Genomic DNA, 25,572 nt, shown 5'->3' with positions numbered 1-25,572 from the left:
AGGGACCACATGATGTCATCAGTGTCAAGGCAGACAGAGGCACCAGGCCCACAAACACACACACATAGAAAACAGAAATTAATAATGACATTATAATAAAACTCATTTTGATCAGAGCCCGATGAAGATCACATGGATGGAAAAGAAAGATTAAAAAAAAAAACGGAGCAGGTGGTCAGGTGACTCAGATGGTCAGGTGATCTGCGAATGTAGGTGCACTGAGGACACCTGGTGGACAGATGAAGAAATGCTTAGGTGATCTGCTCAAACCTTTAGTCCAGGAGGAGTCGGGGTTCCTCCTGTGAAGGGTGGAGCAGCTGTGATGGCTTTAGCCTTCTACTGTGAGCTTAGATGGACCATCATCAGTCTCTGAGAGGCTGAATCAGCTCCAGTCCTGCTCTGTCTCTAAACTACAAACTACTGAACCCTGAGATAACTTTAAAAATCCGAGGGACTTTTGGGAAAAGCTGAAATTGAATTCATGTTGATTTTTCATCCAAATCTTCATTAAGGTTCAAGACTGAAATCTAAGTGTTAAATCAATGTTAAAATACTGATGAAGCCTGACAGTTGTTCTCTAATAACTGACAACCTGTTTATGGCACGTGTATTTATTTTTTTGGCCACGTTTAAATTGCGTAGTTCATAATATAAATGTATGATGCAATATTATTTTGGTGATTTTACACACAATTGTGTTCAATATATAAGTAATAACGTTATGGTTACTTGCCTCACTTTGTAATTTTATGTCCAACATTTAAATTATTTTTACAGTAACCTTGGTTGCTGTTTACAGAGACAGTGTTTATGGTATGGTGGTTTTTGTGCCATGTGCATTGAGGAGTCAAAGTAAAAGTTGATTGCACATTGTTCTGTTGCTATTTATTATGGAAAAGCATGTTTGAGATAAGCTGTAGTCTGAAGTACAGCCACAGCCCAAAGAGACACAACAAAAAGCAGAAACCAGAAGGTTACATACGTGCAGTTGACCAGGCAACATCAAAGATATTGAAAAGTCATGGATTTATGAAATTAAACCTATTATCAGTTGGACAGTTTTATATCACCCATCTGAAAGTGGTACATCCCATGAGAAAAGTCTCTGGTTTATGGCAGGCTGCCAAAATGGCAAAAACTTCCTTTTTAAAACTTCTTCTATTAGTTGCATCATTGCAACTAATAGTCACAATCCTCGAGTTCTGTTTAAAATCTTTATCTCAGTTTTTAATCCTTGCCCTGATGTTTCGAGGGAGGCCTCCCCGGCTCTCTGTGAAAAATTTCTAAATCATTTTATAGATAAAATCTCAGTGTTAAGAGCCCCACATTCTCCGGCAGTAAATCAAGCCCCAGTTTCCGAATAATCAATGGTTTTTCAACCTTTTGAACCTGTGTCATTCTCGACTTTAAAGGAAATAATTAATAACCTGCGAAGCTCAAATTCTTTGCATGACATTAAGGATGCATTGAATACATTCGGGTCCTGTATCTTATTTTCAATGAACTCATCACTGTTATCTGGCTGTGTTAGAATAGAATAGAATAGAATAGAATAGAATAGAATAGAATAGAATAGAATAATCCTTTAATTGTCCCACAAGGGGAAATTTGGTTGTAACAGCAGCCAAAAAGACACATATACAAACAAACAGTACACAGGACACAGAACAGAAACATACACAATTTTTCTTACATATTTACATTAATGACAATGGTTACTATAAACAGAGTACTGTACAGTTATGAAATTAAATAAAAATAACTACAGATAAGAGGCAAACCAGGTTGTAGTGCGAATCGGTTAATTAACTTATTGCAGTTACAGCGCAGATGTAAACATCTATGTTTGTTGGGAGCAGTTCTGATTGTACAGTCTGACAGCTGCAGGGAGGAAGGACCTGCGGAAACGCTCCTTCATGCATCTAGGATGCAGCAGTCTGTCACTGAAGCAGCTCTGCAGTTCAGCAACATTTCCATGCATGGGGTGGGAGACTCTGTCCATCAGAGATGTTATTTTGGCCAGAGTCCTTCTGTCTCCCACCACCTGCACTGGGTCCAGGGTGCATCCCAGAACAGAGCTGGCCTTCCTGATGAGTTTATCCAACCTCTTCCTCTCAGCTGCCGATAAACCGCTGCTCCAACATACCACACTGTAAAAAATGACAGATGCCACCACAGAGTCATAGAAGGTCTTTAAAAGCGCTCCCTGTACTCCAAATGACTTCAGCCACCGCAGCAGGTAGAGTCTGCTCTGACCCTTCCTGTAAAGAGCATCAGTGTTGTGGCTCCAGTCCAGTTTATTATTCAGGTGAACACCCAGGTACCTATAAGAGTCCACTATCTCAATGTCCACTCCCTGGATGTTCACCGGTGTCAGTGTGGTGGGTCTGCGTCTCCGGAAGTCCACCACCAACTCCTTGGTTTTCCCGGCGTTGATCAGCAGGTGGTTCTGCTGACACCAGTCAACAAAGTCCAGAGTCCACTGTCTGTACTCTGAGTCATCCTCACCTGTGATGAGGCCGACTATGGCAGAGTCGTCAGAGAACTTCTGTAGGTGGCAGCGTGGGGAGTTGATGGAGAAGTCTGCAGTGTAGAGGGTGAAGAGGAACGGTGCCAGCACAGTTCCCTGTGGGGCCCCCGTATTGCAGACCAGCATGTCAGAGACACAGCCCTGTGACCTCACATACTGTGGACGTTCTGTGAGGTCATAGCTGGACTGGCCATCAGGCATACCGGGCATTTGCCCGGTGGGCCGATGGTGATTTTTCGTTTTTATGGGCCGATGGGGTTTTTTTTCTTCATTTTTTTCCGTAACGGTATAAACACTGAAAGGTGGTCGATTGGCCAGATGATGGGAGATGTGTAAAAATAACTCAATTGTTTGGTGGTGGCTATTGCGGAGCTTCTACAGATTCAGTAACATTAGCAAGTGGTGGAGGCCAGCAGATGCAACACGCTGGCAGGTGGATGACGGAAAGGCAGGAGGAGCAGAGACCCGAGGCGGTGAACTGAACTTCAGGTAAGAAGTTATGACCTGCAGTCTATCTGGGTCAGATATAAACCAAGTTTAGGTGGAGTTTATTTTCGTTATGCTGACTTTTTACAGTCAGTTACAATAACTCGTTTCTATACTGCTGGGTGGGTGCTATGATATTATTGATGTTGAACTTGTTTTATCTTATTTATAAGGTTAGTTATTAGAGTTTCCAACTGTCCTGTAAAAAACGGAATCGTCTCGTATACAGAGAAAATATTGCGCGTTTCGTACTGAGCTGAAAAGGAACACAGTTTGTCCCGGACTTCAGCTACAATGAAAAAGACACAAAGCTGAAGCTGCACAGCTGCCTCTTCTTCTCTCATTCTCTCCCCCTCCCTCTCCTGTTTCTACTTCAGTCATGAAACTGATCAATGATCAGCTGATCGGCTTTTCTCTCTTGTTTGTTTATCGCTCTGAATCTTACAACAAACGTTTTCATCTGATGTAAAATGTATAGAAATCCATTATTTTACATAGTATGTTTTTTTAGGGTCCCATCATAATTTCTTCAGAAGTAGCTAAGTACTGTTTATGATGCCACTATTTTCCCACATTTTCTAGATACTGTACCAGTACTGTGAGTGAAATGCCATCAAAAAGTCAATTAAGTTTTTCTTTCTCATCTGTCTTTCTGTCTCCTCTCACGTTTTAAAGGTTGCCATGTTAGAAAAAATATTTTGCCCTGCCATGCTGTTTATTGATGTGGCAAATGAATGGTTTATGAAAATATATCTAAATCTGTCATCTGTCATCAGTAATGATCATGTCTCACCTCTAGTCTTCTCTGTCTTAATTTCAGGTTTTCACCATGTGTTGTAGATAGTTCAGGAGGTTAACTCGACCAAGCAGTCTACTTTCGGGTACTGTTTAGAATACCAGAATAGGGAGGATGGTGTAGGTTTAAGTTTATTAGACTGATACATATATACCAACAAGACGGTGTACATCACTGTGACAACAGCGTTTGTTTTCATTCAAAGGCTTTATGGTTTTTCCTATAATACCTGGTGGGCCGGTCTCTAGTCAAAATGCCCGGGCCGATTTTTTGTCCCAGTCCAGCCCTGTGTGAGGTAGTCCAGTATCCACTGGAACATGTGGTGGTCCACTCCCGATAGCTCCAGCTTGTCTCTCAGAAGTCGTGGCTGGATGGTGTTGAAAGCACTGGAGAAATCAAAGAACATGATCCTCACAGTGCTTCCAGGCTTCTCCAGGTGAGTCAGAGCTCGGTGCAGGAGGTAGATGATGGCGTCCTCCACCCCAATGCCAGGCTGGTAAGCAAACTGCAGCGGATCCAATGAAGACCTCACCAGGGGGAGCAGATGGTTTAGAACCAACCTCTTGAGGGTCTTCATCAGGAGCGATGTCAGGGCTACCGGCCTGTAGCTGCTGAGGTCCTTGGGATGGGAAGTCTTTGGTACTGGTACCACACAGGATGTCTTCCACAGCTGTGGAACTTTCTCCAGTGACAGGCTCAGGTTGAACAGATATCCTAGGATGCCACAGGGTTCATCTGCGCAGCACCTCAGGAGCCTGGAGCTGACGCCATCTGGACCTGCAGCCTTCCGCACCTTGATTCTGACCTCTGACCTCAGTGACCTGGCTGTGTCCTCACTGCAGCTCCCTCTTGGAGGACTTCTGCTTCTTGTCTTCCCCCAGTGATGACCGCCTGCCCTTAATATCACGTACTGTGCCTGAGGAACAAAAAAGGACAAACACTTGCCTTCATTTAAGAAGTACATTCATACAGAGATAATCTGTGGAAACACACTAGTTCACCCTTTGGGTGGAATCAGTTCCTGTGAAACATTTCTGTAAATGAACATCATGTTGAGAATGAATGAAACGAGTTCTTCAGGTGACTCAGCAGATCCACACTGACAAATGAAACTTCTGTGGAAGAAGAATCTGGATTTTTTTTAAATTTCCAATCCAGTTAAACTATTAAGGATTAAGCAACAGTGCTCATCTTTGCTCTTCTGAAATCTGTGTTAAACAACAATTAATCACTTTACTGGAAACTTTATTAACTAGTAACTTCATCAGTCATGACAGAAGCTAATATTTCTGTGCTAACATCGTTTAAACAGTATTAGCTTTACTACAATATAAGCTAACGTTTACACCGTAACTTTAAGCTAGCACCATAAAGACGGTAAAACACGTAATAATATCTAGAAATGCATCTTAAAGCTGTTATATTAGCACTCGCTGTATTACTAACATAAGCACATTAACATTATTGACACTCGCTGACTTTTAATAGTCATTTTATAAATGCTGTCCGTTTAAATGGTCTTACCTGTAACACTGCTGTATCCACCGGATTCCAGCCAGAGTGGATTCTGGAGTCTTCCACGCTCCTGTTAGTGATCCTCCATCTGGATGGATGAGAACAACCTTCTGAACAATCTAGCAGGTGGAGATGGCCCATATCTATGGGACTGATTTCTGCTAATAACGCCTGATGGACTGAACATCCGAAGCGGGTGAATAAAGTCACCCAGTCGCTAGCTGTGCCATTACCCAGCATACACCTCTCCCTCCATAAATGCAAAAGTAATAGCCTATAATTAATTTATCTGCTGTATCTGCTGTTTCTCAGGTAGTTGCTTACATTATATAATTTATTGTGTTCAGTACACGTAACTACAATGTGATTTTGGAAATGTATAAATATACGGACAACAGGCTTTTCCGTGGCAATCTCTTGTCGTCAATAAGCAACGTTTAGGGAGCTCTATAGTATTCAATGAGAGGACCCTGCACGTCAATTCTCAACGCGAGGGGGGTACCCTGCGCGTCGATAAGTGAAGCAGAGGGAGCCTGACCATGCGTCACACATTTGACGAGTTGGGAGTGAGAACGTGTTGGATAACCAAACTGACATCATGACCAGCAGCTTTTACAGCTGTGGCTCCAGCAAACATCAGCTGATACTAGAAATTAATATTAAATAAATTCTAACAACAGCTGATCAAACGTGCTGCTGTTGTTTAACGCGACATCCGCTGGTTTCTTCTTTCTGGTGCAAAGTGGGCGATAAACAAACAAGAGAGAAAAGCCGATCAGCTGATCATTGATCAGTTTCATGATTGAAGTAGAAACAGGAGAGGGAGGGGGAGAATGAGAGAAGAAGAGGCAGCTGTGCAGCAAAGACAGAATAACTCCAGCTTTGTGTCTTTTTCATTGTAGCTGAAGTCCGGGACAAACTGTGTTCCTTTTCACCTCAATACGAAACGCGTAATATTTTCTCTGAATACGAGACGATTCCGTTTTTTAGGGGACGGTTGGCAACTCTAATAACCTTATGAACAAAAGTTCAACATCAGTAACATAGCACCCACACAGCTGTATAGAAACCCCGTCATGCTAGCTAGTAGGAAACGCAGTACGAAAAAGTCAGCATAACGAAAAAAAACTCCAACTAAACTTGGTTTATATCTGACCCCGACTGCAGGTCATAACTTCTTACCTGAAGTTCAGTTCACCTGACACTCGGACGGGCGGCCACTTCGGGTCTCTCCTCTTGCCTCCACTTTCCCTCATCCACCTGCTGGCCTCCACCACTTGCTAATGTTACTGAATCTGTGGAATAGCCACATCTGTGGAATATCTGTGGATAGCCACCACACGAAGTAACGAGTAACGAGCCTATCTAAATCCCAGTAACGAGTGACGCGTTCCTGATTTTGGCATAATAACTAGTTACCGTGCTCGTTACCACAATAATAACGTACTTACTGTAACGCGTTACTTAATAACGCGTTAGTCCCAACACTGCTAGACAGTAACCCTCGCTGGAATGTAGTGACAAATGGGACACCCCCCAGTCCCAGGACATACCACACCACCTCAGCCTGACTTGGGGACAAGCTTTTTGTGTTTTCTGGTGGGGAAATAGGATCTGCACCTGCCTCATACTCCAAACTTCATGTCTTTGATACAGGTTTGTGTCAAATAAATTATATTCTTATTGCAATGCTTTAGAGTAACATCACCTGACAGTATTTCAGAAGTTATCTGCTTCAGAGATGAAATGTTGGTATTTTATTTTAATGAAATACTATTTGGTTTTGATGTGAAAACTGAAAGAGCTAATTTGGTGCTGTATCTAAGATATTTACTGATTTATTTCTATGTGAGCTCTTGAATTTTCATAATAAATTGGAATCTTATGCCCTCTCAATCATTGATGGTCGCTTTATATAATAATGTTTTAAAAATAAGGAAAAATTAGAAAAAGTCTCATGTCCCCTGAAAATGCAGGGTGAATGCAGTGTAGTGGAAATAAGCCAAAGAAGCTGTGTGCATGTTGAATTAGATCCATACGCTGTGAAAACAGCTCGTCCCAGTGATCTAAACCACACTTTAAAGAGAATGGACGAGAAGGGAAAACCACTGTTTCTCGCTGTTGGAAAATGTTCTCTAATTTGCCAAGTAGACGGGCTATCAATGGCATTCTTTTACTGAGAATCAGCAAGCTTTGATGACCAATCAAGGCAATTTTCTGGTCTCAATGTAAATCCACCTAGGAGATATAATGAGAGAAAAAAACGACTTCATTTCCAGAGTTTGAAATCTGAGACAAGGACAGATTTCCTATCCTGAAACAAACGTAATTCATGGCACAACGGTAAAAGGTATCAAAAAAAATTCTTTCACCATGAGCATCACGAGTGTCTTAAAATGTATTGGCACAAGGCTCATGTCTGTGCATCCTACAATTAGGAGATATGAGCTGAAAATGCCTCCCGTTACAGAATTTCAGCTCTGATTTTCACTCAAGTCTCAGTAGACTTTGAATGGGGAGTTTCCAACTTTGTGTTGCTTCAAGACCATTTGCGAGAAAAACTTAACTCCTACCATAATGACAGTGACATTTTCTGAAAAACTGTGTTTTGATGTATAATTTGTGTGGATAGAGCAAAAACCGAGTAAGAAGACTTTGATCGGACATGAAGAACAGATTCAAAGCTTAGACTGAGCTCACTCTATGCCTTATTGCATTCACCCAGATATATATAAAGAGAAAACGTAATATGAAACATTATATTAGAACACATATCACTTCAAAGCAGAAAAAACTGCTGAAATTATTTAGAGTCCAGTCCTCCAAGCCAGGCCTGTGACATAATTTGTGACACTGAGAAATGTCAATTTCATGAACTACCCAGGATATTAGGTCATGTAGATATATTGCTTTCATCATTAGGTTACATATCTATCTGCGGATGTCACCAATAAATTGGATGCAAAGGTTGTATTCAACAGCAGTTTAAAATGCGTAAAAGAATTAATACGTAAAAAGTCATGGCTGTGTGCAGGCAGGCAGGAAGGACCCAAAATGCAGGACTCGGAGGCAGATGTAAACTCGAAACACGCAGCTTTATTGCTGGGCAGAAAAGGCACATAAACTTAACTAAACTGAACGCACTGACATAGGACACAGACCTACAAAATAAAACAGGAAGCACACGACAGACAGAGACACAGACGCAGACTCGTAAGCAAGCATAATGATGTCATGGACAGACAGAGGGACATACGGGCAGAGAAGGCTAAGCACAGGCAACCTAAACCAAACATGAGGGCAAGATAACAAAACCTAAACCAGAAATAATCATCATCATCATCATCGGATAGCTAAAGAATCAGAATATAATTATAATCAAAACAGTATCACCAGAGAATAAGAACTAATCCACAATGCAAAAATAAACCAAAACATAAGAAACTCAAAATGCTGGGTCGAACCGACCCAGGACCGTGACAAAAATTGTGTATGTTTAATTTACAGCATTACAAAGTATTTGTTCCTCTAACAAGATCAAATGTGAATTCAGAGTAAAAGTCATGAGATCAAATAGACATAATGTCTTTACATTTGAACTTTGATTGTTGACTTTCATAAATGATGCATTTCTCATTCAGCCCAGTTTTTTCAGAAGTAGAACTTCATTAACACTAGAGCCAACCAACAGTTTTAAGTGTCAGTTTTCTTGATTTAGTGACTAATTTTTACTCAAGTTTGAGTTTATTTTTGTAACATTTTGGCTTGAGGCCTTTTTAATTAGCTGTAACTTCGACTTGGCTCCCTATGGTTAAATAACACAGCCAGGAATGGCTTTTAGGTCAAATTTCATTTTCACTGAATCATGTGAGGAAATGATGAAAAACCTGGTATTTTTTCAAAAATGTCTTTGTAATTTATAATAATAATTATTTGGTTTTCATCACTTGAGGAATTTTAGATCTTCATATGACAAAACCTCAATATGCGCATTATACACCATAAAAAACATAACCACACACACAAACACACACACACACACATAACAGATATTGCTTATCTATGTTAGCCACAAACAATTAAGTAAATGTGTGCACTCATCATTCATTCACTGGTAGGTACAAAAAGATCTAGTGCTGAGGAAATAACATATGTCACTGTTCGACATATTTCTTGTCTGTGATTGAGATTTTCAAAATGAAAACCCATATTCTTATGTTTCTTTCATGTTTCACTTTTGACACATGCTATGAAAAGTTTATGTTTAAATAACAATCATTTTTTCCATTAATCACTTCCGTGTAAATCTGTTGCAGTGTCTTCTACTTGGTCATAACCTGAAACACAATCACATCCATTTAGCAGCGGATTCAAAGATCTACAGTCATGGGAGCATGTCTGGAGACAGATTCCACAATGATATGTACTCTCTTGATTCAAGTAAGATTCTCCACATCTGTGACTCAGAGATTAAACACTTTGTATTTCAACACACATGCAGAACAAGTGATCAGAGTATCACTGCATTGCACTGGGATGATATAAAAATATCTGTTAAATTATCTTTAAAGGGAGCATGAAGTGGGAGAAAGTGCAGGCCAAAGGAGATATTCCACCAGGAGTAGCTGCCCACTCAGCTGTCGTGCTGGGTAAGAACATTTACATGTTTGGAGGGATGACAGCAGATGGAGCAAATATAAAGATTTAATACCACTATGCTGCCTTTAAGCCAGTCATTATTTATGTTTTGTGAACCCTATATAAATGTAGTATTTTAGTTCTTTGCATACATCTAAATATGATTTTTTTAAATATTTTCTGTTTTCTGGAATTCAAAGCAGCTCTACTACCAAAACATCTATGTGCATATTTGCCTGGACAGTGTGTGATGAGGGAAATCCAGAGGAGGAGAAAGCCAACAGACCAGCAACAAACCTGTCATTTGTATTGGTAAATGGACTGGTTCTTATATAGCGCTTTGCTACTCTATGTGAGCACTCAAAGAGATTTACACAACTTGTACTTTTACCCAAGCACTTTCTTTCTAAGCTGTATCTAAGTTCTTACTATCTAGCATTTACACATAGATGCATCATCACCAATATCGGGTTAGTATCTTGCCCAAGAATATTTGGCATGCAGACCGGAGCAGACTGCGAACCACCAACCTTCTGGTTGGTACATGGCCTGCTCTACCACCTCAGTACAGCCACACACTGAAACATATTTTAAAGTCTCTCAGAAAATTCACTATGGTCACTTGTTATCGTCAGCCCCTTTGCCACCACTTCTCTCACAATTTCAGTCCCATCAGTCCAATATGTACACCAACATGCCAGAGGGCCAAGGAGTGATAAGACTTCAGACCTGCCTACAACTCATCCTTCTCATTTTGCTTACTGCCAACTGCTGGTGGACCACCTGCACTACCACAGGTCTTACTGATAGTGGACTGAACCACCTCCTCAAGTTCCTTCTTCTTGGCTCTAAAGTCGTCTAGGTCAGCATCTTGGTGGGAGTCCAACCACTCAATCTTCTCCTCCACTGCCTTCTCAATGGATTCAATCTGGTTCTTCAGGGAGTAAGCGTAGCCCTCCAGCTCATTGTGAGCATTGATCCTGTCCTTCAGCTTCTTGTCTTCCTCAGCAAAGCGCTTGGCGTCGTTCACCATGCGTTTGATATCCTCAGGCATTAGCCAGTTCTGGTTAGTTATGATCTTGTTCTTGTTGCCTGTGGCCTTGTCCTCAGCAGTGACACGCAAAATGCCATTGATATTAATCTCAAAGGTGACTTCAATCTGCGGCACACCACGAGGAGCAGGGGGGATGCCAGTCAGGTCAAAGGTACCCAGGAAATGGTTGTCTTTGGTCAAAGGATGCTCACCTAAAACAAAAAACAAAACAAAAAAAGGTTACAATTACACTTGTGGAACATTTAATTTCATTATCAAGTGTTTCTTGTCATTGGATTCTTTTTATAATAACACTATTTGGCAACTTTAAAGAACGATATCTAAACTCTTACCTTCATAGACATTGATCGTGACAGTATCCTGGTTATCAGACACTGTAGTAAAGATCCGTGCTTTTTTGGTGAGCACCCAACTGTTCCTGGGGATCAGCTTGGTCATTACTCCTCCAACAGTCTCAATACCAAGGGTCATGGGGCACACATCCAGAAGAACCACATCACCTGCAAGTGAAGGAAAAGGTTTAGTAAACAGGATCACATTTGAAAGCTCAACCCTATTAAGTCATGACTCACCAGTGTCCTCTCCAGAAAGCACACCAGCCTGCACAGCAGTTCCGTATGCCACAGCCTCATCAGGGTTGATGCCTCTACATGGCTCTTTGCCATTGAAGAACTCCTTCACCAGCTGCTGGATTTTGGGGATACGAGTGGAGCCTCCAACCAGGACAATCTCATCAATGTCAGATTTCTTTAGGTCAGCATCTTCCAGCACTTTCTGTACAGGCTTCAGGGTGGACCGGAACAGGTCCTGGGTTTTAAAGAAAACACAAGTTTTCCTACCGCTTCTTCATTAGGATTTGATATGCAATACTTTCAAAACCAGATTAATATCTTACCATGTTCAGCTCCTCAAACTTGGCACGAGTCAGGGTCTCAGAGAAGTCTTCTCCGTTAAAGAAGTACTCGATCTCAATGTGGGTTTGGTGCTGGGCAGACAGCGCCCTCTTTGCCTTCTCGACCTCCCGACGCAGCTTCTGCACAGCACGGTTGTTTTTGCTCACATCTTTGCCAGTCTTATTCTTGTACAGCTTGATGAAGTGCTCCATGACACGCTGGTCAAAGTCCTCACCTCCCAGATGAGTGTCACCATTGGTGGCTACCACTTCGAACACACCATTGTCAATGGTCAGAAGAGAAACATCAAAGCTGCCACCGCCCAGATCAAAGACAAGAATGTTCTTCACTCCATCCTTCTTGTCCAGGCCATAAGCAATACCAGCAGCAGTTCTAAAGAATACAGTGAGAATTTATTTTTCAATGGGAGGGCAGGGACAATTTTTGCAGTTTCAAATTGCAGATGATCAAATTCATTTTGATTGGATGCTTACGCCTCATTGATGACTTCTATAACATTCAGACCAGCAATGGTACCAGCATCCTTAGTGGCCAGGCGCTGGGCATCATTGAAGTAGGTTGGGACAGTGACCACAGCATGTGTGACCTGAGGAAAAAGGATGAAGTTAGATTTGATGATAGACTATTTAATTAAGATTAGCTTTATCATTGATTTAGAATCTCTGACATTTTTGTACCTTCTTGCCCAGGTAAGCCTCAGCAGTCTCCTTCATCTTAGTCAGCACCATCGCACAGACCTCCTCAGGAGCAAAGGTCTTCATCTGGCCACCACCAATGTCAACCTGGATATGTGGCTTGCTCTTCTTCTCAGTAACCTTCATGCAAATACACACCAATATTAATTTAACAAGACTTTCACTCAAACATGACCCAAAGAACCAACAAGTTTTACTTTCAGTTTACAAGCTCACCTTGAAGGGCAGGTATTTGATGTCCTCCTGCACAGACCAGTCACCCCATGTCCGACCAATCAGCCTCTTTGCATCAAAAATGGTGTTCTCAGGGTTAGAGGTCAGCTGATTCTTGGCAGTATCACCAATCAGACGTTCACCTTCACTGGTGAAGGCCACGTAGGAGGGGGTGATTCTGCTTCCCTGGTCATTTGGAATAATCTCCACGCGCCCATTGTTGAACACTCCAACACTGCAAGAAAACAGTTTGAATTCGGTCTGAATCCCATTTTATTTCTCTGTGGTATCGTGTCATTATTTCAAGATTCGTAAGTGACTTGCCTTGAGTATGTGGTCCCCAGATCAATCCCAATCACAGTCCAAATGTTCTCCTCTTTGTCATCATCGGCGGCACCAAAAACAGGGCAGACTAACAGTATGACAAACCACAACAGCTTCATCTTTGTTTGTTTGTTCTCCAATCTACAATGAGAAATGTACAAAAGAAATAAAATGGATATTGACATGCTCTTGGGATCAATAAGTGGACTGAACCTCCCAAGTTTAAGAAGTTAGCAGCTAATAGTACAGATGTGATTTGCTGAGTTACAGAACCATAGCAGAGTTGAAGTTGGTCTTATAGAATAAATACTATAAATATTTTATGACTGCGTTGTAGTAAATTATAATCTGTCCTGTCCACTTTTGGCAAATTAAAATATATTGACAAAACTTGGATGTAACATTTTCTGTAATTCCTATCACTTTCTTGGCCAGCTCCTCTTAAAAAGAAGAAATTTTATATGCAATGACAATTTTTAAATATAATTAATAAGTAAAACATATTTAAAAGTAACTCAACATTTTTAAATATTAGTTTTTTTCTTATTTCTTAAACACTGACTACTTCCTGATAAATGTAGAAAATGTTAATAATTATCATGCTGATGATAGATGTTTTAATCCTAATATACAGCTCTGTGACACTGTTTCTGACTTTGCCAGTTTAGCTCACTACATTAACACGCAACGAAACACCATTTTAACACCAGCATTTCAAGTCTCACCTGTTCGACTTTGTTGTTGAGGTCTTGAAAGCATCTCTTTTAGAAAATAGAAAAGTATAAGCAGTGTTAACCTCTAGAAGTTCCGATCCCCACCTCTTGTTCGCTAGTTCTCTCTGTGCTCCGTTTGTGCCAGCACTCGGCTTTCAACTCTGCGCTCACCAGTTTCCTTTCACATACTGATGTAATCACAGCATTTTTACTAAAGCTCTTTCACTTTCGTTATATAAAAGAAAGAGGAATTTGCTGATCTCGGCCCATGAGAAGTCCATAACGTATAATGGATACGGATGAATATATAGGAGTTTTTGAAACAGGAGACTGTTGTTGTAGAGTGGATTGAGGATAACAGAGAGCGGGACTTTTCAGTTGCAAACAGAGAGTTCAGTTCCTTGCAAAACAAACAAGCTTAAAACAAGACAAACATTTAAGAAAAAAGTTTAAATGTTCTGTCTAAATCTGTTGTTTTCTTACATGTTAGTTTGAGATTTGTAGGGAAAAAAATGGTTATTTTTTTTTATTATTAATACTATACCAACCCTTTTTAGTTTTCTAAATATTGGCTATATTGAGAGGTCTTATTATTCTTACTTTATTTAAGAAATTCATTTGAGAATTAGGCTGTCCAATCAAGATAAATTTTATGTTTTTGGAATTTTATTTTATTCTTTTTTTTTTAAATTTTCATTTTCATTTCTCAAGACTTGGTGAGAGAATTACTCCATAACACTTTGTGTCACTTAGGAATATGAGTTTGATTGAAGGCTTTGACCTCAGGAGTTTCCACCTGTCACGTGACTAAAACTTTCCCACTGACGGGAATCCTGCAGGGATGCATTCCAGACGGGTACGTCAGAGCAAGGCATACCTGAGACCTTGTAGCAGGCAAGTTCTATGTAATACAGCAGATCAGTGATGCATCAGAATCTCCAGTCAAAGCACATATGGCTGTATAGAGACAGATTGATCACAATGGTTAGTCTACCTGCCTTCTGCTTTGAATTCTGTTTAATAAAAAAAAAGAAAAAAAAAACACCGTTGAAAAAAAGTAAAGACTGGTCTTACAAACCATCGCTTTAGCTGATAACTCATCTAAAGCGCTGGTATGTAAGACCAGTCTTTACCTTACTTTGAATCAGTGCAGTAATTTAAGCTTCCTCCTGTGGAGAGTAATGTGGTATAAGGTACATGTCTGTGCCTCTTACAATTATTGGCTTGCATTTTCATCTGTGACGGAGGGGTGAATGAAGAGAGTGTGTCATCACATAAATTTATAATTTATAACCTTTTTATTAAGTTTGATTTCATGTTCTAAAAATCATTGATTAATCATTTATAAATGCTACTCTGCATCAGTTACAAACCAGTCATTTCAGGATGTTCAATGGGGCTACATCAGTCAGTTGCTATAATGCTGCAGCAAGGCTTCTGACCAAAACATCTAAGTACTCTCATGTGACACCGCTGCTAATACAGCTGCATTGGATCCCCGTTGAATTCAGAGTCCATTTTAGGATTCTGGTTCTCACCTTTAATGCTCTTCATGGACAAGCACCAGCCTACATCACTGAACCTTTACAGCCCTATGTCCCTAGGAGATCCCTGAGGTCATTTATGTATGATGTAGCCCTGATATTCAGTGTTTATAAAACATCAAGTATGAAATTATTATGTGTAGTACATGTAGAGTTTATGGTATTATATAGCTCATGTACTTACCTTTTACCAATGATTTTGTCTACCACTGAAAATTCTGAAACGACTAGAAATAATTGTGACACAAAGTTTTAGGTTCTTCTTTAACAATGTGCATGAACTCAAAATCTTTTGAGTTTCCTATCTATAAGAGAATGAACAAAGACATTTATTCCAATGTATGAACTACAGTTCTTGTAAAAAAAAATTGGAAATTCATTAAAAAAGTTTCCTGCCGTGCCTTTTCTTTCTGCCAACATATATATTAATTGTCAAATAATTGTCACCCACCTCAATATAAGAATAAAAATACGATAATGATAAAAGGAATAATAACAACAGCAAACATATTGCCTAAAATCTCCCTTGAATAAACATTAGGCTGCTTTCAAAAAGGTTCAACAGTGTCAATACACCGTAAAGACAAAGGGAGTTTCACAGTTGAGGTGTTGTTTTTATCCGGGGTTTGTTTCTGTTTCTGTTTTTTTTATTTCTAGTCCTTAGGTTTTGGTCCTTCAACTCGATGTTCCCTGTGTTCTGTGTTTCCTGTTTTGCTCAGAGGGTCCATGTCTTGTATTCCTTTTTGCTTCATGCTTAATTGGGTTCAGTGGTGTCTCCCTCCTGTGTGCCATTTCCTTGTTACCTTGTGCGCACATTTAGAGTGTGGTTATCTCTGTTCTTGTTGGGTCTGTTCCCACAAACCCCGCTAATTCTAGAGACTTATTCATCATGAATGAAAACAAGACAGTCAGCGATCGATCGATTACTTGCGCAAGGGAGGCCTCGTCTATGTCCAGCATGGAAGTGACCTCCATGAGGGCCTCCTCTCGCTGGCTTTTATTGACAAACTTCAAACAATAGTTTACAAAACACCTCCCCTCGCAACCCCCTTTGGTTACAAAGACAAGGCACTGTATGTATGTATATGCAGGTGTGTGTGTGTGTGTGTGTGTGTGTGTGTGTGTGTGTGTGTCCTCCTGCTGACCAAAGGGTCGTAAACGCAGGAAGCTTACATCAAAGGAAGTAGATCTTCCAGATAGGATGTATCTGCTATAAAACCTCCCCCAACACAAAGTGGTTAGAGGTGCTCAGGATCAAAGGAATAGCTTTGATAATGCTGCTTGAACTAAGACTGTACAAATTTAAGAAACACAATGGCAACATTCAACAATTAGACCTAACAGTTCTTTCTCAGAGCGTCTGCGTGTGTCATTCTGCATATCATGTCTGTTTGTTATTCCCAGCGTTTCGTCTGCCACCTTCCTGTTTTTCAGGTTTTGTTCCCTCTGTTGTTATATCTAGCTTCACCCAGTTTAGGTTTAGTTTGCTTCTCTTGGTTTAGCCCTGCTTTCGTTTCTGTAGTGTTTCATCAGCCAAAATAAAGGCTTGTTTGTTGCATCCATGTCTGCATTTGGGTTCAGGTCCAAGGTACAAATTTCATAACAAAACAATTCTGGAGGTCGACACAGAGGTTGGCAGCACAAAAGCTCATAATCTGACTGTTTGGGGGGTTGACTGGGAGGTCTTCCACAGAGGCGTCCAATTTTCCTTGGTTTAGGAAGTCGACCCAGAGGCCAAAAGCACAAGGGTTCAAGAACAAACAATTCTGGAGATCGACCCAAAGGTCAGGAGTCCATGGCAGAAAATGCTCCGCGCTGCACAACCAGCGGTGTCAACAAAGCAGTTAAGGATTTGGAATATGGCATCAGCGGTGACTGAACAGATATAAAGGCTGGCAGCATGGAAGATGGCGGTGACAGAGTTCAGGAGGCCATCCATGACACTGAAGATGCCCAGCCACTGGCCTGGAAATGGTGACGGTGAGGTGCTAAACGTGGACATGCGAGCCGAGCAGGACGAGACGAAGCAGAACCAGGTGGTGGGGTGGCAACCACAGGTAACAGAGCTGGACCAGACCAGCGAGCAAAACCAGATGGCTTAGATTAACTTGACAACCTTGTTATTAAGGTATCTCAATATAATCTCAAGTTCTTAAGTCAATCTCAGCCATCTGTCTTTGCTGGAGGGTCTGTAGGCCCTGTCCAACAATCTTCTGTCTCCGCTGGAGGTCCCAATGGTTTGCTCAGCCGTCTGTCTCTGTTGGAGGCTCCAAGGAATCCATCAGCCATCAGTGTCACCACCCCATCTTGATTGCCTGCGGCTGCCACACTGCCATCAGGTCATGTTCCGTTGCCTTTGGTTGCCACACCACCATCTGGTCCGGCCTCATTGGACCCCCGTCAATGTCCATCCATCAACTGTCTGTCCTTCATCATCATCATCAGCAGCAGCAGCAGCAGTGCTGAGCAGTGCCTGGCTTTGTCTGAAACTGGGCAACCCCCCCCCCCCAAAAAAAAACACTAAAAACACTAAAACACTAAAAAAAAGTAACCCAACAAGCAACCCCAGACCAGAACATGAGCAAAAAGTGTCAACACAGCATAACTTCGAACGTTCAAGGCACAAAGTTTTTAACAAAATAGTTCTGGAGGTCGATTCGGAGTTCAGCAGCACAAAAGTCCATAATCTGAGTGTTCGGGGGGGGTTGACCTGGAGTTTGGCTACACAGGCACCCAATATTCCTTGGTTCAGGAGGTCGAAAATGAATTTTTTAAACCAGTCATACATTTTTTTTGCTAACCCTATATAAATGTAGTATTTTAGTTCTTTAAAAACATCTAAGTACATTTAAAAAAAAAATATTTTCTGTTGTATGTAGATGTATGTATGTGAATGTAGATGGCTGTTAATGAAATTCAAAGCAGCTATGCCACCTAAACATCTTGACCACACTATGTGCATATTTGCCTGGATGGTGTGTGATGAGGGGAAGCCAGAGGAGGGCAAGTTAAAAATCAGCATCCTCTATCTTATCTTTCATATCTATCTTTTCATTATGTATCATTCACACATAGATGCATCATTAGCAGCATGGGTATCTTGGGCAAGATACCTACCAACCTGGTCTACCACCTGAGTTACAGCCACACACTGAAACTTATTTTAAAGTCTTTCAGGAAATTCAGTGTATCGACTCTGGTCAAAAGAATCCACCCTTCGTACTGATGTCCACAATTCTTTTTTTATTCCTCTCACAATCATGAAGCACCGTGAAAACTAGAAACAAGTAAAATAATATCAATAGCACATATGACATCCATCTCAGCCACTTATTTCTTTTCACAAAGTGCACAAGCGCTTAACAAATTAACAAATTAACCACTACATTTTTACTATGTACGCCTTGTAAAACCAGCAGTAGAAAAGTTGTAGATTCCATGTTATCGTTCTGTCTTGAAAACAAATAGAAAACAATATAACCATCTCAGATGCACTTCTGGTGTTGTCATGGCAACCCACACAAACATTTTAGAATCAGCTACATTCAGTATGGTCACTTATTATTGTTAGCCCCTTCCCAACCACTTCTGTGACAATTTCAGTCCCATCAGTCCAATATGTACACCAACATGCCAGAGGGCCAAGGAGTGTTAAGACTTCAGACCTGCCTACAACTCATCCTTCTCATTTTGCTTACTGCCCTCTGCCGGTGGACCACCTGCACTACCACAGGTCTTACTGATAGTGGACTGAACCACCTCCTCAAGTTCCTTCTTCTTGGCTCTAAAGTCGTCTAGGTCAGCATCTTGGTGGGACTCCAACCACTCAATCTTCTCCTCCACTGCCTTCTCAATGGATTCAATCTGGTTCTTCAGGGAGTATGCGTAGCCCTCCAGCTCATTGTGAGCATTGATCCTGTCCTTCAGCTTCTTGTCTTCTTCAGCAAAGTGCTCGCCGTCGTTCACCATGCGTTTGATGTCCTCAGGTGTTAGCCAGTTCTGGTCAGTTATGATCTCGTTCTTGTTGCCTGTGGCCTTGTCCTCAGCAGTGACACATAAAATGCCATTGATATTAATCTCAAAGGTGACTACAATCTGCGGTACTTCACGAGGAGCAGGGGGGATGCCAGTCAGGTCAAAGGTACCCAGGAAATGGTTGTCTTTGGTCAAAGGATGCTCACCTAAAAGAAAAAAAAAGTGACAATTAGACTTGTGGAACATATAATTTAACTGTCACATGTTTCTTGTCATTGGGATCTTTTTATAAAACACTATATTGGAACTTGAAAGAACAATATCCTAACTCTTACCTTCACAGACTTTGATGGTGACAATAGGCTGGTTATCAGAGGGTGTAGTAAACATCTGGGCTTTTTTGATAGGCACCACTGTATTCCTGGGGATCAGCTTGGTCATTACTCCTCCAACAGTCTCAATACCAAGGGTCATGGGGCACACATCCATAAGAACCACATCACCTGCAAGTGAAGGAAAAGGTTTATTAAATAGTTGATCACATTTGAAGGCTCAAGCCTATTAAATAAAATATTTGTAAGAGTCATGACTCACCAGTGTCCTCTCCTGAAAGCACACCAGCCTGCACAGCAGTTCCGTATGCCACAGCCTCATCAGGGTTAATGCCTCTACATGGCTCTTTGCCATTGAAGAACTCCTTCACCAGCTGCTGGATTTTGGGGATACGAGTGGAGCCTCCAACCAGGACAATCTCATCAATGTCAGACTTCTTCAATTCAGCATCTTCCAGCACTTTCTGTACAGGCTTCAGGGTGGACCGGAATAGGTCCTGGGTTTTAAAGAACATACAAGTTAAAAAGCTTGTTCAACCACTTTTCCAAAAGGGTTTGAATTAATTAACCAAATTAATATCTCACCATGTTCAGCTCCTCAAACTTGGCACGAGTTAGGGTCTCAGAGAAGTCTTGTCCTTTAAAGAAGTTCTCGATCTCAATGTGGACTTGGTGCTGGGCAGACAGTGCCCTTTTGGCCTTCTCGACCTCGCGACGCAGCTTCTGCACAGCACGGTTGTCTTTGCGCACATCTTTGCCAGTCTTCTTCTTGTACAGCTCGATGAAGTGCTCCATGATACGCTGGTCAAAGTCCTCACCTCCCAGATGAGTGTCACCATTGGTGGCCACCACTTCGAACACACCATCGTCAATTTTCAGAAGAGAAACATCAAAGCTTCCACCGCCAAGATCGAAGATAAGAATGTTCTTCACTCCATCCTTCTTGTCCAGGCCATAAGCAATACCAGCAGCAGTTCTAAAGAATACAGTGAGAACTTATTGTTCAGAGGGAGGGCAGGGACATTTTTTGCAGTTTCAAATTGCAGATGATCAAATTCATTTTGATTGGATGCTTACGCCTCATTGATGACTTCTATAACATTCAGACCAGCAATGGTACCAGCATCCTTAGTGGCCAGGCGCTGGGCATCATTGAAATATGTGGGGACAGTGACCACAGCATGTGTGACCTGAGGAAAAAGGATAAAGTCAGATTTCATGATAGACCATTTAACTCTTTAACCCTTTAAGACCTACCATAGAACCAACTCCGCCACAGCTTATCTTTATATGCTGTAGTGCCATTTTTGGGAGTATTTCAAATTGCTATACATCAATACAATCATTATATAGCAAATTTTAATGACACAAATGTATTAAGTCCATAGTAACTTAAAAAATTGCAAGAAATTGCAATGAACAACAAAAAAATTAAAATTATTGTTTTGTTCTTTTTACATATATTTCTAGTTAGAGAAATTTAAGAGCTTTATCCCTCAAAACTGTAAATACAATAAAGTTGCACAAAGTAGTTTCCAACTACAGGAAATTTATTTTGAGTGTCTTCATAGTTTTATTTTTGAGATACACCAACTTTTAAATACTGTGGGGAAAATTGGAAATAAATATTACATTTCAAATTTGCAAAACAAACGGCATGTTCATCAAAATAAACTATTTCCAACAGTGCAGTTTGAGGTCTAAGCATCCCAGAAACTAAATAGAAAAGCATAAAGTCAAACATAACTTTTAAAATCACCAGTATAGGCCTATAACGGTCTTAAAGGGAAAAACTATGTTACCCAGAAAATATGACATCAATTCTGATTTTGGGCAGGTAATGGCAGACATGAGATAATTGGCACTGACGTCTATTCCAAAATGGGAAGTGCTATGAACAGCTGATCGGGTCAGCAAAACGTGTTTCTGAAATATAATGTTTTATTGCTGCAAGTGCTTGCAATCTTTGCAAAACCATATTTGGAAGGAAACTGAGGTCAAGTTGAATGCATAAGATGTAAGTACAACTCCTCCGGTTTCATATGAAAAAAAAAACCCCATTGCGCTAGCTTATGTAGTTGCAGTGCTACTGGGATTTAAAAATAGTTAAGCTAAATGGAGCGTGCCCGCTCTTATCGCTCTTAATTAGCCCATAAAGGGGTTAATTAAGATTTGCATCTTCACTTATTTAGAATGTCTGACATTTTTGTACCTTCTCGCCAAGGTAAGCCTCAGCAGTCTCCTTCATCTTAGTCAGCACCATAGCAGAGACCTCCTCAGGAACAAAGGTCTTAACCTGGCCACCACCAATGTCAACCTGGATATGTGGCTTCCTCTTCTTCTCAGTAACCTTCACAGAAATATACATCAATATTAATTTAACAAGAATTTCGCTCAAACATGACCCAAAGAACCAACAAGTTTTATTTTCAGTTTACAAGCTCACCTTGAAGGGCAGGTACTTGATGTCCTCCTGCACAGACCAGTCACCCCATGTCCGACCAATCAGCCTCTTTGCATCAAAAATGGTGTTCTCAGGGTTAGAGGTCAGCTGATTCTTGGCAGCATCACCAATCAGACGTTCACCTTCACTGGTGAAGGCCACGTAGGAGGGGGTGATTCGGCTTCCCTGGTCATTTGGAATAATCTCTACACGCCCATTCTTGAACACTCCAACACTGCAAGAAAACAGTTTGAATTCGGTCTGAATCCCATGTTTTTTTCCACAGAGGCATCATGCCATTATTTAAAGAGTCTGAAGTGACTTACCATGAGTATGTGGTCCCCAGATCAATCCCAATCACAGTCTTCCCAGTTATCCTTTTGTAATCGGCGGCACCAAAGACTGTGCAGACTAACAGCATCCCAAACCACAATAGCTTCATCTTTGTTTGTTCTCCAGTCTACAAGGAGAAATGCAGAAAAGAAATAAAACATGAATCAACATGACCTTGAGAACAATAGGTGGTCTGAACCTCTCGAGTTTAAGGAGCTAGCAGCTAATGGTGCAGATATGATTTGCGGAGTCCCTGGACAATAGCAGACTTGAAGTTCGTCTTAGAGAATAAATACTATAAATATATTATGACTGGTGTTTAAGAGTAATATTTGAAAATGTTGAGTGACTTTAAATATTTTTTTATTTATTGTTTTTTTTATTTTTATTTTTTTAAATTGCCATTGTGTATAAAATGTTTTCTTTTTAAGAGTAGCTGGCAAAGAAGTTGGTAAGAATTGCAACAAATATTACATCACAGTTTTGTCAATATATTTTAGTACTAGACTGATTATGTCCTAGGTACAATAACGCGACTACTTCCTGATAAAAAATGTAGTAGAAAATGTAAATAATTATCATGCTGATGATAAATGTTTTAACCCTCATATATACCTCTGTGACACTGTTTCTGACTTTGCCACTTTAGCTCACTACGTTAACACCTAGACCCCATTTTAACACCACCGGTGCCACTTTGAGTCTCACCTGCTCGATTTTGTTGTTGAGGTTTTGAAAGCATCTCTTTTAGAAATAAAATGATATAAGCAGCGATAGCCTTCAAGTTCCAATCCCCACCTCACTTTCGCTCTTTCTGTTTGCTCTCTGTTTGTGCCAGCACTCGGCAAAGCAATCCCCCCACCCCAGCTAAACAATTTAATCACTTTTAGTAGGCAAGTTAGTGGGTGTCAGGTTTCCTAGTAGGAAGGGCAGAGCAAAATGAAACTGCAAATCTATGTCGTCAAAATCACACTGACTCGTGAGATATTAACAACTAATAAATACATCTATATTTGTACAGTCAGTGGGAGACTAGTCCATTGTTCTCCTAACAAACTTGTAGAGAAGTTTCTCTCTCTGTGAGCCTGTCTGTTGCACTTGAGGACCTGTGTCTGTCAGACCTAACACAAAGCACCGTCCCAGCTTTCAACTCTCACATACTGATGTAATCAAAGCGATTTTAGCAAAGTTCTTTCACTTTCATTACATAAAAGAAAGAGGAATGTGCTTATCTTGGCCCATGAGAAGTCCATTATAAAAAACACGAATGCATCAGTTAAGATAGATTTTATGTTGTTGGTTGTAAAGATCTGAATTTAATTGCGTTCTTTATTTTTTTTTTATTCTCTTTTTCAGGTTATATTTTTCAAAACTTGGTGAGAGAGTTACTCCATAACACCTTACGAATGTGAGTTTAATTGAAGGCTTTGACCTCCGGAGTTTCCACCTTTCACGTGACTGAGAATTTTCCACTGACGGGAATCCTGCAGGGATGCATGCCAGGCAGATACGTCAGAGCAAGGCATACCTGAGGCGTTGTAGCAGGAAGTTCTGGGTAAGAGACAGACTGATCACAGTAATTAGTTTACCTGACTTCGGCTTTGAATTCTGTTTTAAAGATACACAGTTGAAAAAAAAGTAAAGACTGTTCCTTCAAACCATCACTTTAGCTGATATCTCAGCTAAAGCGATGGGTTTGTAAGACCAGCCTTTACTTTGAATCAGTACAGTAATTTAAGCTTCTTACTGTGGAGATTAACGTGGTATAAGGTACATGTCTGTGCCTCTTACAATTATCGGCTTGCAATTTTATCTGTGAATGGAGGGGTGAATGAAGACAGAGTGTTATCACATGAATTTATAATTTATAACCTGGTGTAGCTGCTAAAAAGATGACCCAATATGTTCTTTTGCCTGAACTGTCTGTATTTTGAGTGGTTGCAGGGCTCTGAGACAGAACCTGCCACTGTGTGCATGGATGAAGTTTTTATGTGTAATGGTTTAGTCTCTCACACCTTACCCTTTTCTCCACATTATAACAGTAGTGCAATTCCAAAAATATTGCTCAATAAACAAACAAAGGCTCTAAAGTCAGAACAGAAATATAAATATTAATGTCTGTTTTTTTATGATGTGTACTAAACTACCCTCTTTTTCTCTGTCTTGGTGTGTGTGTGTGTGTGTGTGTGTGTGTGTGTGTGTGTGTGTGTGTGTACCTTAGACAAAGGTCAAACTAGGAAGTTGCATTTCCTGTGAAAATGCAGTGTGAATGCCGTGTAATGGAATCTGCTAAAAAACAGATGAAGAAACAGGAATATCGGCTGAAAAGAGGTGTAGAAGCTGAAGTGTTTGCTTAAGACAGCTTTATTTGAAAGGGTACACTTAAGAGTAAAACTGGATTATAGATAGCAGATAGTTGGTTTCGTAAACCAACAACACTAACTGTCTGTCATCTATAATCCAGTTTTGAGATCCTTTCCGGACGCCTTGACGCCCACTCACATCCTGGGCCATCTGACCTTAGGAAATCACATGATAGGGTGGGGCCAGGTTTCACAATGAGCTCACCCAAAACCCTGGCTTATTGCGACCTACACCCATTTTCACACCTTGGCTCATGTGATGAGGTAGAGGATCATTAGGGGGTGTATTGTCCATCTCAGTGGGTTACTCCCACAGAGCTTAAATCTGGGACTCTCCACCATTTGATCTTTAGAACTGAAGAAGCTTCTCAGATGAGAGGTGAAACGTCTTCAAGCAACTTAAAGAAGTCCAGACCCTTTTCTTTCCAAGCTCTTTAGACTGTTGGATCTGTATGTGATGTGATTTAATATTGTGAAATGACTTGCAAAACAAAGTAAGGTACACTTATTTCATGTTCTTTCAATAATACATGAAAATCCACGGTAAAAAACGCTTCAGAAAGTCCTTCCTACTGTTCTCTACATATCTGGATGATGACTCTTGTCCCAAATTCTTTGATGTTGGGCTGAGAACAAACAACCAATACTCAGAGCAGGTCCAGTCAACAACAGTTATTTATTAAGCACATATATGTGGGAGATCC

At 40.7% G+C, this 25,572-nt stretch overlaps 2 protein-coding genes across 4 annotated transcripts; both read right to left on the bottom strand.

The window, feature by feature from the left end:
• Positions 1-8,403: 8,403 nt before the first annotated feature.
• On the bottom strand, positions 8,404-14,026 carry LOC116318357 (endoplasmic reticulum chaperone BiP-like). Of its 2 annotated transcripts, none has more exons than XM_039609005.1 (9): positions 13,891-14,026; positions 13,166-13,253; positions 12,845-13,076; positions 12,611-12,748; positions 12,407-12,519; positions 11,915-12,305; positions 11,592-11,826; positions 11,352-11,519; positions 8,404-11,210 (listed from the first exon to the last, which is right to left on the bottom strand). In XM_039609005.1, the coding sequence occupies exons 1-9, from the start codon at positions 13,922-13,924 to the stop codon at positions 10,699-10,701; spliced, it is 1,911 nt and encodes a 636-aa protein (XP_039464939.1). In that variant the 5' UTR covers positions 13,925-14,026; the 3' UTR covers positions 8,404-10,698. The 2 variants fall into 2 exon arrangements, with proteins under 2 accessions (XP_039464939.1, XP_039464940.1); XM_039609006.1 differs by having other exon boundaries at positions 13,166-13,306; positions 13,891-14,013.
• Positions 14,027-19,014: 4,988 nt separating this feature from the next.
• On the bottom strand, positions 19,015-25,124 carry LOC116318359 (endoplasmic reticulum chaperone BiP-like). Of its 2 annotated transcripts, XM_039609009.1 has the most exons (9): positions 25,113-25,124; positions 22,499-22,536; positions 22,176-22,407; positions 21,942-22,079; positions 20,807-20,919; positions 20,315-20,705; positions 19,992-20,226; positions 19,733-19,900; positions 19,015-19,603 (listed from the first exon to the last, which is right to left on the bottom strand). In XM_039609009.1, the coding sequence occupies exons 1-9, from the start codon at positions 25,122-25,124 to the stop codon at positions 19,092-19,094; spliced, it is 1,839 nt and encodes a 612-aa protein (XP_039464943.1). In that variant the 3' UTR covers positions 19,015-19,091. The 2 variants fall into 2 exon arrangements, with proteins under 2 accessions (XP_039464943.1, XP_039464942.1); XM_039609008.1 differs by lacking the exon at positions 25,113-25,124 and having other exon boundaries at positions 22,499-22,614.
• Between the last annotated feature and the right edge of the window lie 448 nt (positions 25,125-25,572).

The sequence above is a fragment of the Oreochromis aureus genome, linkage group 3 (assembly GCF_013358895.1).
Source record: "Oreochromis aureus strain Israel breed Guangdong linkage group 3, ZZ_aureus, whole genome shotgun sequence".
Classification (NCBI taxonomy): Eukaryota; Metazoa; Chordata; class Actinopteri; order Cichliformes; family Cichlidae; genus Oreochromis; species Oreochromis aureus.
This window is presented reverse-complemented; position numbering and strand designations above follow the sequence as displayed.

Excerpts from the sequence above, each read along its gene's own strand:
- LOC116318357 (XM_039609005.1), bottom strand. The coding sequence starts at position 13,924 with ATGCTTTCAAGACCTCAACAACAAAGTCGAACAG. Across the intron at positions 11,827-11,914 it reads AGTTTGAGGAGCTGAACATG|GACCTGTTCCGGTCCACCCT; the intron begins GTAAGATATTAA and ends TTTAAAACCCAG. Across the intron at positions 11,520-11,591 it reads GCTTTCTGGAGAGGACACTG|GTGATGTGGTTCTTCTGGAT; the intron begins GTGAGTCATGAC and ends CTTCACTTGCAG.
- LOC116318359 (XM_039609008.1), bottom strand. The coding sequence starts at position 22,614 with ATGAAGCTATTGTGGTTTGGGATGCTGTTAGTCTGCACAGTCTTTGGT. Across the intron at positions 20,706-20,806 it reads ATAGAAGTCATCAATGAGGC|AACTGCTGCTGGTATTGCTT; the intron begins GTAAGCATCCAA and ends TGTATTCTTTAG. Across the intron at positions 19,901-19,991 it reads GCTTTCAGGAGAGGACACTG|GTGATGTGGTTCTTATGGAT; the intron begins GTGAGTCATGAC and ends CTTCACTTGCAG.